General features: G+C 33.4%; 1 protein-coding gene across 1 annotated transcript in view; it reads left to right on the forward strand.

Moving 5' to 3' along the window:
* Nucleotides 1–16,701, forward strand: part of LOC100680292 (protein unc-13 homolog B-like) — a 110,840-nt gene that overhangs the window by 49,133 nt on the left and 45,006 nt on the right. The window contains exons 2-3 of the mRNA XM_031925998.1: nucleotides 3,537–3,668; nucleotides 3,750–3,975. Coding sequence (XP_031781858.1) covers nucleotides 3,537–3,668; nucleotides 3,750–3,975 — 358 coding nt within the window. The remainder of the gene's footprint in view (nucleotides 1–3,536; nucleotides 3,669–3,749; nucleotides 3,976–16,701) is intronic.

Consider the following 16,701-nt stretch of genomic DNA (forward strand, 5'->3'; position numbering starts at 1 on the left):
AGTATGTCAGAGGCAAACACAATGTGCACAAGCAAATTAAAGACCTTGCCCAAACCATAAGAGCGTAAACCCATAATACTGGTGGGATAAAGAAATCGACGCGGCCCGCAAAGAGTGTCATCGAACCAGAAAACGGGAACAGCGGGCTAGGAAGAAATACTACAAGACTGGTCGTGATAAAGAAATAGTAGGTGCCCTAAATAAAGGAATGAAGAATGCTAACGGATACTCAAGAGGAAAATCCGAGAGAATAAACGACGGTGCCTGAAAGAGTTACAGGACGAGGATAAGCTGGACCCCTGGGGGCGACCGTACCAAGTGGTAATGAAGAAGATGATGGGAGGTTGTATGCCCCCTCCTAGAAGCCCGGAATTGCTGGATTGTATTGTGACCAAACTGTTTCCCCTTTAACTAGAAGTAACATACACGCCAGACTTACGTTTAAACAGCATCTTTAGAGGGCGAGCAATAAGGCAGCAAAAGTCGGTGTTGCACTATCGCGACTGATGCCGAACGTAGGTGGGCCAACGCAGGGCCAAAGATTACTCCTAGCCAGTGTAACTACATCAATTATGTTATACGGTGCCCCAATATGGACGGACGCTATGTTGGTGAAGTCCTATGCACGAAAGCTGTTAACAGTTTATAGAAGAAGTGCGGGTCGCTTCTGCCTACCGAACAGTATCAGAAGTTTGGAAATCCGCAAAGGAATAAATCCTAGCCGAGTGGCGAATTGGTATACTATGTATTGTTGGCTGTAACAATAGACGACACGGGGAAGTGAATTACTACCTTACGCAATTTTTGAGCGGACATGGGTGCTTTTAAGGCTACCTTCACCGCTTCAGGATAGCGGAGAATCCAAATTGCCCAGTATGTTTGGAAGCAAACGAAGAGGCGGAGCATGTCTTCTGCAACTGTTTGCGATACGAAATGGAACGAGAAGAACTCGAGCGGTACCTTCAGGCTAGGGTGACCCCTGAGTCAATGGTGACAGCTATGTTAGCGTCGAAAGATGGCTAGTGCGCAGTAAACAACTACGTAAGGATTATAATCAAGAAGTTAAGAAATGACGAAAAGAATAGAAGGGAAGGAGATGGCGAAACAGCTGAGTAAAACTGTTGCTAGACGAAGGCCACTAGGTAATAGAAACAAAATGCTCCTTGGACTGATTCAGAGAAACGTAGGCCACAGAGTTAAGCTCTCACTTCCCTGCCCGATGCAGAGGAATGTAGGTGTCAGGGTTGAGTCTGTCTAGAGAATAACCGGTCGATACTGCTCGAAGTAGACGACTGGACGATGCGACAGGAAGCAGATGGCTGGACGATGCAGAAGGAAGAAGACGGCAGGACGATGCAGAATGAAGAAGACGATTTGATCCTAAACCCCTAATCACCTTGGTGGATGAGGGATGTACGGAAATGTCCCCACGGAAGTATTGTTTAACGATAGTACCTGTGGGGATCCGGTGTCGGAGGGCAACTTGTGCAGAGCTTGCTCTGCCAACGCCACATAAAAACACACACACACACATTTTAGTGTTGAAATATCAAAATATTTAAAATTATGTAGGATTCTAATTATATTTAATATTAAAAAACACATCAGTATAACACATTTCCAAGAATGTACATTTGAATAAATATTTAATGCAGTATACAGTTGGACACGCTTCAACGTTAATGTGACAATTAAATTTGAATAATAAGTATAGGCTATATAAAAAAACCAATTATCTACTGATATATCATCTGTGTATTTTATAATATCGTATCTATTGATTTATTATCAATAAGCTATTATAAAATACTATATTGTTTTAATCAAATTTTCGTTTTAAGTTTTTTTTTGATATTTTTAATTGATAAATACACAATGTCATTGTTATCCACATCCATCGGTATGTTTCTTCAAAATGATGGATGAAATTTTTAGTTATTATATCAGCTAAGCTTATCATTTTATTATCTATATTATTTTTTGATTGATTTTTAAGAGTTACTTATTCTGTGTGTTGGCTTCCAAAAGAGTTAATTAATGATTGCTGTATATAATACATACTCAATATTGATTTTATAAAAATTTAATTTAAATTTAGCAAATTTTATTGCTTAAGTAAAGTTTCTTATGATTAAAATTTCAGCAATTGTTTCAACATAAATTTTATTTTTATAATCTTTTGATATTGGAAAAAATGATAAAGTTAATGTATCATATATTCTAATCAAATGTTCTCGCATTTTACTAATATTAAATTAAAGATTTCATGGGCAAACATTAAATACAAGTCTGACTGCAAATGCTGTATAAAAAACACCGCAATCATTATAATTAGTCTGATACTGCACGTGTTCAAAAGATAGACAATTTTTGTTAATACTATCAAAAATTCGTATTACATTGTCTTTATACCACAAACAAATCCAGTGTTTATTTGTAAAGTACATGTCTACCGATACAAACACTTGTTGGAATCGGTAGTCATGAAATGTACTAGGTTATAAACGTCAAATTTGAATGTAAAACCACTTATTAGCCATTATATCATGTTTGTTTTCTAAATAACTTCTAGTAGAAGGTCATGATTATTCTAAAACTTTACAGCTACTTTTTTACTATAAAAAGGTATCTTTTTTCTGCATTGAGGTTGTCGGAGTCCGGATCAAACATTCAGATTTTCATATTTTAAGGTTTAAAATGCAAATAAGGTAGCCTTAACATACATATAGGGCTTTAAAAGTATTTTTTTTTGAAAAATTCAGAAAAAAAAGTATTTGTATAGTTTTAGTTAAAATTGCATTCCTTATAAGCTACAAATCATTGAAGATAGGCAAAAATTGCTTGAAACCTTAACTTTGACAAGCTAGAACCCGAAGCCAAGTGAAGAAATCACGCTGAATGTTTTTGGGAGTCAGGTACAACATATAGAACATATGTACACAGTTTAGGCAAAAATTAAAATTTTCATATGTTCGATTTCACAGAGAACCACCCATATATATATGAGGCTCCAACATTATTTACAGTTTATAATACTTTCCAAAATTTTGTATTAATTATTCATTGTTTAATTTTTTATTTACCATTTAGGAGTATTTCAGCAAATATACATCATTCTGGTCACTTCCTGTTCATTTTCGGCATATTTCCGATTCATTGCCGGTTATTTTTTGTCACTTCCGGGTCATTCTGTATTTTTTCCGATGACTTCCGGGTCATTCTGTATTTTTTCCGATGACTTCCGGGTCATTCTGTATTTTTTCCGATGACTTCCGGTTCACTTTCGGTCGACTTCCGGTCAACTCCCGGTTTATCCCAACCACGAAGGAAAGGTAATTTTGGGGATGATGTGAACTTATAGTCGGAGACTACCAAACACATTTTAATATAATAGAGGATAGAGAATAATCTTATATTATTGTAATTTGGATATAAGTAAGATAAAATATTGTGTTAATCATTATGCTCGGTTGATCTTATGATTAAGAATTTAATAAGTTAGTTATATTATTAAATATTTAATTTATACATTTCAGATGATGTTTAAAAGTTTAACAGACAATGCAAAGAATTTAGCAGCTAATGCAAAAATAGAAGATATGTCTCGATTGTTTAAAAATCATATGACTGGAAAACCAGATGTTAAAAATGCTTTAAGTGGAGTAATGGTAACACTTAATTTAGCATATGATTATGATTATTATTTTGCAGTTATAAACAGTATTTTATTTATTTTTTTTGTAATACAGGACATTCCTAAAGAAGTTGAAAAAAATCTGTCGCCCAAGCAATGTGCAGTTCTTGAAGCTGCTTTAGAAATCATAAAAACCTACTTTCATGCAGACAGCGGTGGATTGAAAAAAAATTATATGGAAAAATCACCCGAATTACAAAGTCTTAGATATGCTTTAAGTTTATACACTCAAACCACTGATACGCTTATTCAAACGTTTGTTACATCACAAGTTACTCAAGGTACAGTCGCATATATATTTTTATTAAAACAAATATTAAGTTTAATTCGCTGCATAATAAGTATTTTTATTTGTATTAGGGGGTCCTATAGTCACTTAAAAATTCAAATTTTGCGCCACAGAATACCCACACAGCATGAAAGATTTCAATGAAATATTTCGAAATATTTCAGTGAAATATATCCACGGAATATTTCTGAAACCTTCCAGTAATATTCCATAGAAGAGCTATCAACCGACTCAATGGAAATATTTCGTGAAATATTTCAGAAATATTCCATAAATATTTTGTTAGAATCTATGAAATTCCTTTTTAAATATTTCAATATGTTCTTTAGGAAATCTTACATAAATATTTCATAAAATATTGCTCAGAATTATTTACTTAATAATACACTGAAATATTTTGCGGAAGATTTTTGGAATCTTTTTTAAACATTTCTTTGGAACTTTTGTAACGAATTTTTAAACATTTATCAAAAAATTTATGAATTATTCCATACACATGTCTCGCAATCTTTTATATGATTATTTCTGCAAAATTCCAATAGAATATTTCTTGAAATATTTATGAAATAATTCTTTAATATTTTATTGGAACTCTTAAAATAAATTTTAACTCTAGCTGCCTGCGCATGAATTCACACTGGATCAATTATGTGTTTGTACCTGCTGTCAAACTATGGAGTTATTCTTTATATTCAAAAACAAAAGGGGTTCGAATTAACGAATTAACAGTTTATCCGCTTACATGATTTCAATTATTTTTCGTATAATTTGATCCAAAAGTTTAATATTACTAACATTAACTAATTTACGAAAGCCGATGGCGTAAAAGCAAAGATACAAACTGTTTGTGTATTTACTATAATTATATATATATATATATATATATATATATATATATATATATAAAATAAGATATATTCACGGTGTCGTGGTACAGTCGCCTGACACAATAACTTTGCTTTACGCGCCACAACATGGCGGCGGGTCTCTTGTTGATTGGGCTTTCAGAACAAGGTGGCGCATCGGCTTCGCAGTCGCATAGACAGCGAACCACGGCCATAAAAAAAAAGAAGAAGAAGGTTAGGACGGCCATGACGTCAGATATCGCTTTCCTGACAGTCATGACTGATCTAAGGATTTTCTTCTAAAGAATTTCTGGAATATTCCGGAATTATTATACTGAAAATTTTCAGGCGAATATTGAACACTGAAATAATTAGGAAATAATTCCGAAATATTTTAAAGAAATATGTTACGGAAGCTTGCTTAAATATTCCAGAATTATTTCAAATACAAATCCCAGGAGACTGCGTGCCACAAAATAATTTAAAAACATTTCAGAAATATTTCTGAATTCTTTCAAAAAATATTTCAATATAGGAATTCGAGGGACATAACATTATTTCAGAAATATTTCGTCGAAAGATTCCTGCAAGATTTCAAATATTTCGTTCCAATATTTCCGAATTATTTCGGAAATATTTTATGCTGTGTGGGTAGCATACAAACAAATAATTAATTTACTTATAACATTAAAATGAAGCAAGATTACAAAAAACCAAGAGTTACTTGCCCTCCGCAATATAATTATCCATAATTGTGCATAGTTTTATAAGAACTAACGGCAGCATTTTCAAGCGCCCTAGTCTACTCTGGCAGCACTTTTAAGCGCCTTAGTACATATACAGAAATCTACTGTAAAATTAAGCGTAGAATATAATAATTATAAAATTCGAGGAGCACTTTTAAGCGCTCCAACACATACTCTACAGCAAATTTAAGCGTAGAGTTTAATAATATTTAATAATCGCATAACAGAAGTCTTCATAAAAAAATAAACAAAATTGTAACTAAATTTGATTAAAAAAAAAATAATAGCAACAATAGGCATTATTCTTATGTTAAATTATTTTTGTTAATATACACACTATTTTAAATATAAACAAGAGTTTATAATTATTGCGTTGCATATCCATTACCCACAATCCCGGACCTACTATTATTATTATTTTTTATTTCATTTAAAATCAATTTTCTTTTTATATTATTCGTTAAATAATAATTTAAAGTAAAATCAATTTATTCCAAATCTGAATTCGGATCCACGGTTCAGATTTGCAAATGTTTATTACTTTTTCTGATAAATATTAGACTTATTATTTCTTTTATTAAAATCTAATTTTAAAAAAGTACCAAGGACCAGTAAGAAGAAGTGATGAGCGTTTCAAACTTAAGTTATTATAAGAACATGTCGCCGAAGGAACCTTAAAAAATGCGATTTTTTTATATTTTCCAAGGTTTTCTCGGCAACATATTCTTATAATCACTTAAAACTTTGGACAATGATGGATAATTATATTGTATATATATATAATTATTTTTTCGTCTGCTATTTTGTGGCGCGATATTTGAATTTTCAATTGACTATGGGATCCCCTTGAAGAGTTTAAGTGTCTTGTTAACGCTGTACGTACGTTCAGTTGCTTTTGGTGTCCTCCATTCCTAAAAAAGACAATAGATTCACTGCTCAATCGAGTAGATTTTTCGCGGCAGTTATCACCCGAGGTAGGAATTGCCCCCTCCCGCCCTTGTTACACACTGTACTTTTTTGACAGGTACCTGTAAAGATCAGTATTCATAAAAGACATAATTAACAACATAGGTAATAGCAGTGATAGTGGCAAAAGTAAATTATATATATACAATGTCATTATTAAATACTTAATAATATTAAATATAAATTTCTAACAATAGCATTGACTGCTATTGCTGCAAATTTGTTGACTAATAAACCGTTCATAGTACTGTTCATAGTTTTGAATTACCATTAAACATTAATGCATTTAAAAAATGTCAAAAGTCCATTGAAATAAAATATCAATGGCATTTAAACATGCTTTTAAAGCAATCGATGCATTTTATAGAAACGCTGCCTATAAAAAATAAATCATGGTTATTTTTTATAAAAATATGATTAAATGAGAATTTAAGATTACAAAATATAACGAAAGAATAACGAAAGATTGCGAATCAAAAAATTGGCTCCTTGATATAAACAAAAATAAAAATGCAACAAAATTTGAATTACATAATAATGATAAAAGATTCGTAAATACTAATAGTAAATACAAGACAAAACTCGACATCAGGCATAATCCTAACGATCCTAACATATGCAGCAATTTTAGAAAGAAAATAAGTATGTACATAATGACTACTAATGACCCTGTGAGACCTACCTTACTAGCGGTTCTGCCAGCTGACCATGAACAGGAATTTACAATAAAGGTACAAAACTCATAAACACCAAACGCAATAAAAACAACCACAAAATTATAAGAATCGAAATTAAAAACTGATAGATGCAACCAAGCAAGAACGACCACATCAGCCGAAGTTGGATAAACAATTGCAACAGCCACTTAATTAGCCAAAAAGTGCAAGGTTAAGAAGCGGTTAATCTTAAGTTGATAATATGGATACTTTTGATTATCTAGACATAATACAAGATGATTCAATGTTAAAAGAAAAAAACATACAGTAGTATTGACGGTATAAACAAAGCAATTGGTAATAAAAATGATATAACTATGCATTTAAATGTAAGAAGTATGAACGCAAAATTTAATAAAGGCAAAATATTATTTGAAAGCCTTATCGTCAAACCATCTGTTGTTATTCTTATGAAACATTTGATCAGGTTAATTACAATGTTTTTGATTTGAGTGGAAGGGACTACGAATACAAGTCCTATTATAATGAAAGTAGGCTTAATAGAAATGATTGTATTCGTAAATAAAAACTCAATTCAAAACATGGAAATTGTTCAACAGGGTAGGATTAATAATATTTATTTGTCTGTATCGGTCTTCCCGAGGCCGGAGGGAAAAGGGACAACATCAGATAGAGAAAAACGACTTTTCTCTAAAAATATAGGGTAGGATTAAAATTGTAAATACTAGAATAAACTTGAATAATAATAGTAATATTGAAATCTCATCTATATACAGATCACACGACATACCTTAGTCTGAGTTTATCATAGATTTAAACAAATATTTTGAAAAAATGAAAAACACTAAAAATCATTAAAAATCATAACATTATACTTAGCATTGGGACACTATCACATTATCATTAAACAGACCCTAAATACGAAACCGATAGTAATTGACGCATTCAATAATTATTAAAATAGATAAGAACAAGGAACGATAACATAAAGCAAAGTAAAAATTAAAACAAAATTAAATTCGAATGTTGACAAGTAAAATCAGTTAAGAAAATCAATAATAATAATAGACTCACGTAAGACAATAATGATAAATTTGAGCAAAAACATAATAATGTAAAGACACACCGATATGCACGCACACATTATGACTCTACGGCAAGAGACCAAGCGAAGCACACCGATATGCACGCACACATTGCGGTTCTACAGCAGAGGCACAAGACCAAGTGAGGCACACCGATATGCACGCATACATTACGACTCTACGGCAGGATACCAAGCAACTACAAAATATAACGAACACAGCTTGGCCCAAGTAGAGAGACAAATAAGAAGCCTACTGTACATCATGGACCGCGCATACCAAAAGGCGATGCATGTGCAGCGAAGGGGAAACCTACAGAGCGCGTAGCGCTATCAGCAAGTGACACATAATTCAGGCGCTCTGGAAGCTCGAGAAGCCGCCAAAAAGGTCACCGCGCAAGCCGTCTTAAAACGCATAGAGGAGCTTCTATAAGTCTGCAGATAAAAAAAGTAAATCAAAGGCGAGTTTAACAGGAGAAGAGCACAAGGAGACTTGATGTAATAGAAATGAAGATTTTTATTCTGGTTTTCTGATTGGCCCTCCCTGAAAATTCACACACATTAAAAGCTCCAAATAACAATCTTACTATGCGGAAGCTCTGCCTGAATCCGGATCGGTACATCGCGCCGGACTTTAACTTTTTACGTGTAACTTCTGTCGAGACTTAGAATATTGTCGACGATTTAAAAACTTAGAATATTTTTGATCATTCAAAACTTAGAAAAATTTCAATCGCGCAACACTTACAATATATTCCACTCTATCGGACTAGCATACTTACGTTGTTGTTCGTCATTCTTGAAAAGCCGAAATAATTAATAAGACATTAGATAGTTGTGAGAGAGCGTTATTTTCGAGTTGTTTAAAATTGAATAAAATAAGAAAGAACGAAACCGCGTATATACTTTTAACCTGGAAACTCCTGATTCCTTGCGAACCAATCAACACTCGCATTCACTTCGCTTTGGAAGCCGAACCGACGTCCCACTGAGAGGACATGCTGGGTAGCAGAGCTGGTCAGTAGCAGTAATAAAAGAAAAGGTAAGTGACTCTCACGTAAACAGGCTGGACGCCTCAATCGCACACTTTTTCTCTCTTTCTCTCTCATAATTAGAAGCATAAAGTAGACCGTCATATTCGCGATACTGACATCACGAATAGAGTAACGTCCACTTTATGAACTGCTACGAAAGTTACGAAATCGGCATAAAAGTGTTTAAAATAAGTTAGGGTGTGTAATAAAATTTAGTGCAGTTTTAAAAGAAATTCCGGTGGCTACTGGAGGCCGTTCTTACAGCTAGATCGCGAAGGTAGTCAGGCACCGACGGCGCTCAGCCTTCATACATTAAAATTATGCAAAAGTTTTAGATAAGGTTATTAAAGATGCCAAATTTAAATATGACAAAACTCTAGTTGAAAAAACTGTAAATAATCCAAAGAAACTATGGGAAATATTCAAGTCAACGATAATAAAATTACCGACAAAGTAGAGATTGCAAAAAAGATGAATAAATTCTTCTGCGATAATGGCCGTAATTTCGGGGATGGTATTGTGAAACCAAAAAATTCTAAAATTGAACTGACGGAAATAAATGCAAATTCTATATTTATATAACCAACAAATGCCAGTGAGGTTGTATAAATATATATATATATATATATATATATATATAATATAGGTAAATATAATAAACCATATAAAGCTAAAAACCGGTGTTGTCGATAAAATAAACAGTAAGACCTTAAGGGTTATTAATAATTATATTGCGGTGCCACTAACGCATATTTTTAACCTCTGTATTGTAAAAACGATTTGGCCAGATGCTTTAAAAAAGGCTCAAATCGTTCCGGTACATAAAGCAGGTAAGAAACATAACACCAACAACTACAGGCCGATATCACTTATAACAAATATTGCAAAGAGCTTTAAAAGGATCTTAGACAACAGATTATATGAATCTGTACAAAAACACAATATCATATCGAAACATTAGTTTGGATTCAGAAAGAAAGTTGGTTCCAAGGACGCGTTAAACTACGTTACAGAAGTTTAGTATAATAATATCGATAAGAATATACCAACGATTGTTACTTTCCTTGATTTGGCCAAAGCCTTCGATATTGTCGACCATAAACTATTATGTAAAAAACTCTATTGCATAGGAATAAGGGGGCAGGCTTTGGATCTACTTTTAAGTTACCTTGAAAATAGATATCTAACTGTTAAAATAGAGGATAGCGAAAGCGATAATCTACTAATAAATACTGGTGATAATCTATTAATAACCCGAGGGTTCATAGTATGATAACTAGGATGATAACTAGAGTGGAGAATTATAAATATTTGGATATTAACTTTGATTTTGATCTAAAGTGGGACAAACACTTACTGTATCTAATAAAAAAAAAACGAAATATCTGATATATTTTTTATAAGCTTGCGAACATAATGTCAACAGAAACTTTAAGAATGATTTACTGTGCATTTCTTCATAGTATGATCAGCTATGGAAACATATCATGGGGTGGCGCATATAAGAGTAATCGAGATCCCGAAGAATTAAACCTTTCTTAAAAGATAAAGGTTTGGCAAGTATAAATTGGTTTAGATTCATTCGTATATTTCTAATGATATACTTTGGTAACCAAAATAATTCTCTGAAGTGACAAACCGTATCAAAAAAAGTAGTGAAATCAAAAAGTAAAATGTCAATTATCTGTTTTGAATGAAATATTGAATTTTTGTTTAGTACAATTAGTAATTTTTTAATCTTTTCTTAATGTTATTGTTAATTTACTGGCGATATTCCAAATTACTATGAACATATACTTAACGGACCGGTAGTTTTATGGTCAGATAACAAACATTATTTTATAAAAATCAAAAGATTCATAACTTGAAATTATCTAAAAAAAATGTTATATCAACAATTTTGAGAATTATAGTTTGAAATACTGCCGGTATATTAACAATGACGATAAGAAAAGATTAAAAAATTACTAATTGTATTAAGCGTGCTCGTCGTCGCCAGCTGATTGAGGAGGCTGTTAGGCATAACCGTAACCACCCGGATAAGCCTAAAACTGTACAATTCGTCAGGGGCAGTCTGGCTCTCATCGATGCCAGGAAAAGGCAGAGGCTTTTTCCTGCCAACCACAACCAAAACTGATAGCATTGTTGACGTGGCTAAGCTCTTTATCTTATATCAGAATGCTCACTCGCTGGTGAATAAGCTATCTTTTCTTAGAACCAATCTTCTTCAACTTGCTTATTTACCAGATATTATAGTTTTTACAGAGACTTGGCTGCAGCCAGCTATTTCCTCTTCAGAACTCGGACTTATTGGCTATAGGTTCTACAGGCGAGACCGTGATTTGCAGGCTTTTGGAGTCTCAAGAGGTTGTGGAGTGCTGGTTGCTGTGAGGGATTGCCTAAATTCTTCAGAATTAATTGTCGACTCTCCACTCAAACAAATCTTCATCAAAATTTCTCTCCCAGGCACTAGCATAATTTTGGGAGCGGTTTATCTCCAGCCGAATTCGGATTTTGGACGTTATAAGGAGTATGTTGATAAGCTAGAGGCGGTTGCTGATGCTAACGCAGACGTAACTTAAACCTACTTCAGTTCACACAGACTGGGTACGTGGACCCTGGGCACCGTTTGAATGCTGGTCTCATCTGTGGATGCTTTGCGTCTCAACTTATACCGCCGCATCCTACAAAGGGCTACTCATTGGATCTACTGTTTGCATCTCTTGTATTATTGGACCTCTTCAACCTCAACGTGTAACTGCTGCCTGTTGATGGCCATCATGTTTCGAGTGTTTTTAGTGTGAATGTGTCTAGTGTGTGTAACTTTGTACCTGCGTCGAAGCGAAATTTTTATGCGGCTGATTATAGCACGATTGTTAACCGCCTATCGGATATTGACTGGGACTCGATCTTATCTAGTGTTTGTTTGGACGATAATTTAATAGTTTTTTATAATGTTCTAGATGCATCTATTGACAACCATGTTCCGTTGTCTAGATCGAGTCCCAGTACATATTCCAGGTGGTATGATCGGGAGCTTATACGAGCCATTAGTGATAAGAAGCGTGTGCATGCGCTATGCAGATCAACTGGTCACTCTAGTGATAAAATTAAAGTTTAAAAGACTGAGGCTGTGTGCATTTGGTTGTCGCGGTCTAAATATCGTGATAACATATGCTCAGTTGAATCCGGCCTCGCGTATCAATATCAATACGTTCTGGTCTTATGTCAAGGGCTTGAAGGGTGAGTCTGGCACTCCAGTGACAACGTATCTCAATGACCTGCGGGCCACATCGGAGCCTGAAACCGTTTTCCACTCATTTCAGTGCGATTTATGATGGTCGGGCGGCTCCCTCTCTTAGTCGTGTTTTGGACTCTAAGGAGCTTATCTCTAGTATACAGGTCACTGTGGATGATCTACGTCCTATTGTCAGGGATATAAGTGCTCTGCGAATCCAGGCCCTAATAATATACCGAATGTCTTTGTGAAGCATTGGTGGCCTGCTTTGGAGAAGCCGTTTCTCTACATTTTGAACAAGACGTTGGGTAGTGGCTACTTTCCTGAAGCGTGGAAGCGTTCGCACATCTTTCCGGTTTTCAAGAATGGCGTATCATTCTACAAAAAAAGTTAAGAAAAAAGATTGTAGATCTCGAGGAAATACAAATTTTTTCTCGTGACACTTAAGCGTGAAACTGCTTTTAATTCGAATTAACAGGCCAAAATCGATTTTTTTATAGCAATAAACCAGTATTTATCATAAAACTTTGAGGCTATACATTTTACATAAAAACCTTAAATATAAAAGTTGTAGATATTTTGAAAACACAACTTTTTACTATGACAAAAATTTTTCAAAATTCTCATACATAAACAACAACCCTAGAATCGATTTTTGGTACATATAATTAAATAACAATTTCGGCGTGACACGCCCTATCTGGCCCAAAAGATTTAATTGATTGCCTGATGCTCGCGCGAACATCAGGCAATATCAAGGCGAGCACGCAGCGCGAGCGTCAGCGGTTGTGCCTTACACACAGAACGCGAAGCGCGAAGGCGGCAAGCCACGACGGCCGCGTGTGGCGCGCTAGTTCTACCTTACCTCGTTTACAAAGAACTTGGAATCTACTCCCGCAGCGTATTACTTCTTTGGAATTGTTATCGGAATTCAAATCTAATCTCAAATCTTTTTTATCGACGTTTAGTTAATTAATTAATTTTATATTGTACTTTACTTTTTCTTCAGTTGTATTAATTTGTAAGTTTTTCTCATATATTTGTTTCTAGTCAATTTTGTAAAGGGCAGAAATGCCTGTTTATTATTTAATAAATAAATAAATAAATAAATCAATCAATAAAAATTCAATATTTCATTCAAAATAAATAATTAACTTTTCTTAACCCGCGCATTAAAAAAACTTGTTTCCATGCATCTAAAAGGAAAGGTACCCAACCCGAACTCACCGATTTTGATGATTTTCATATATGTTGTAGAACATAAAAAAATAAGAGACACGTATTTTTTTTTATTGGCTAATTTTCACTTTTAAGGGGTAAAAACCTCCCCTAAAGTTAACCCCCAAAAAGCGTTTTTTTTAAATATCTCGGCTTAAAATTAATATTTTTCAATGAAACAAATTGGAGGTTATTTCTTACAAAAAGAGCAAGTATTTAATGGTGATTTGAAGAGTAAGGGTAGCATCCCCGATTTTTTAGGGGTTGAAAACATATATTTTTTGGCATCATTTTATAATAAAAATGTTTAAACCGACTAAAAAAAATTGGAAAAAATGTTTAAACATCCTTAATAACAAAATTTAGTTGACGTCTTTCGGTGTTTTCATAAATATTATCCCTAAGGGGTAAACCACCCCTAACACAAAATAACTGTAAATATGTAATTCAATACATAATATTTCGTAGAAAGTTTGTATATAGACGTTTTCGAGGTCGCTGATTACAAATCTGTATCAGATTTTGAAAATTCAAAATGGCGGATCCAATATGGCGGACGGAAATATCGAAATAAAATTTTATATAATAAAAAAGTTTTAAACGACTAAAAAATTTGGAAAAAATTTGTAAACATCTATAATAAACAAATTAAGTTTTTCGGTTTTTTTATAGATACTTCCCCTTAGGGGGGTAAACCACCCCTAACACAAAATAACTATAAGTATACTTCCATCCATAATATTTTGTAGAAGGTTTGTATATAGGGGTTTTCGAGATCGCTCTTTACAAATCTGATATCAGATTTTGAAAATTCAAAATGGCGGAACCAATGTGGTGGACGAAAATGTCGAAAAAAAATTTTAACTTTCATAAAAACTTGTTATAAATGTGTGATCTTTGTAGCCTGTACATGTGAACTAAAGAGCCTTAAACCCTAAACCCCTAAATAACAAATAGGCTAAATGGTTGTGCTTTTTAACCAAACCACCTCAAATTCCTAAATTTGCAAACAAGAAAATTCTGTGTGTGAAGCAGTTTTATAATTTCCGTAGAAATTGTTATCAGAATGTTATTGAAATTCCTTTATTGTAAATTCAACTTATAATGTATTTTTGTTTATAATATTAGAGTATAATAATAATCTACAATCTTTTATCTTTTGCCATAGTGCATTTTTTGTATTGAGCATAAAATATATTATTTTACGATGTTTTTACAATAATGGTAGTCCTCATAAAAGTGTTTAAAGCACAATGCTTTTTTGCACCAACCACATCGTACAATTGCAATGTTTGTGCACCCTTCTATTTCACAATGTGTTGCACAAGACTTTCCAAAACTGAAATCTATAGGATTATCAAATTTATCTGGTTTTTCATTGACGTAACCGCTTTTATACCAGGAATATTTAAACAAATCTATATATCTCGGTGAAGACAGTTGGTTGTGAACCAATGATTGAAGTTTAATTATATTATTTCTCACATGTAAATTCATATCATGATCCATTAACTTTACATTATCAGAAAATGTTCGGACAAAGTTTTTCCAAATACGGAATCCATAGACATCAAGTGGTTGTATTTTTCCTGTGGTTCCAGTTGGAATTTTTTTTATGTTAATAATTTTATTTTGTGGCATTGTTTCTTCTATAACTTTGTCACAATGACCACTCCAAGAATCAAGTAATAGTATTGAGTGAAGGCCTACATAGGGATAAAATATTTTTTCCAACCAGATTTTGAAGTGATCTGCAATTAAACGACTTACTAATTAACTGATCAACGATATTACAATGTAAAAATTGTTATTAGTTCCCTTACTTGTTGTTAATTTTCCAGATTTGGATGCTTCCACGTACACGTTTTCTGGTCTAAATATGTTTTGTTCTACAATAGGGCCAAACTTGCCACTTGGTTCCTTTAAAACAAGAAATAGCGGTGACAACAGTTGTCCAGTAGCTAATATTAGTGGCTGTATAGCATAACTATGCGTTGTTGCTGAAATTGACTGTACCAGACATTGCACTTGCTTTTCTCCTTCTACTGCTAATGTTCTTCCAGAATGCATTTCTAGCTGAAATCCGCTCTGATCTGTATTATACAAATTTTCGAGTCCAATCCTTGGTATACACGATTTAACGTCATCGATAAATGCTTCAGCTTTAGCCGTAAGTTCTGCACTACTTTCTAGTGTTTTTCTTGTTATGAACTTATTTATTTTCCTAGAAACTATTCGGTGTGCTTGCTTAAATTTGAGTAACCAATATTTAGAAGCTTTGAATCTAATATCATCAAAACCAATTTCTTTTTTAGCTTGTAAGGCCCATCGAATTATATCTTCATCATGGATAATTGAACCACTGTCGAGAGCTGCTTGAAAATTATCCAGGGTATACTGACAAATTTGTGCTACTTTTTCTCTATACGTGCCACCTTTATTAATTGAATGAGCCCAACGACGTAGCTGACTAATAGATGATACTTTTTTGAATCTGTTTTGCACTGTTTTGAGACTTAAATTTTGCTTCGTTTTGCTACTTCTCCAAAATTCTACAGCTCTTTTTTTGTATTCAAAATCTAGTTCTTCATTATCTGCTGTACATTGATTTGTTGGTGCTATATCCGGATCAGGAAAATGATGTTGCACTTCATCTTCAATTATTTCCACATTATGGTCTTTATACTCTTCTTGAAAATCCAAAGAGTCATCAGTAATCATTTCTACATCGTTGAAATCATGTGTTGCATCTATTAAAATTTCTTTTATTTTTTCGGCCAACTCTGTTTCGTGATAATTCGTGACACTATCTGGTATGTTTAACGCTTGAAAGTATGCTAATAATAAGTTTAGAACGTTTAACGGATTAATTTTCATTTTTCAATCTAAAATGAAAACAAGCGGTAAAAT

This window comes from Nasonia vitripennis (assembly GCF_009193385.2).
Source record: "Nasonia vitripennis strain AsymCx chromosome 3 unlocalized genomic scaffold, Nvit_psr_1.1 chr3_random0007, whole genome shotgun sequence".
Lineage (NCBI taxonomy): Eukaryota > Metazoa > Arthropoda > Insecta > Hymenoptera > Pteromalidae > Nasonia > Nasonia vitripennis.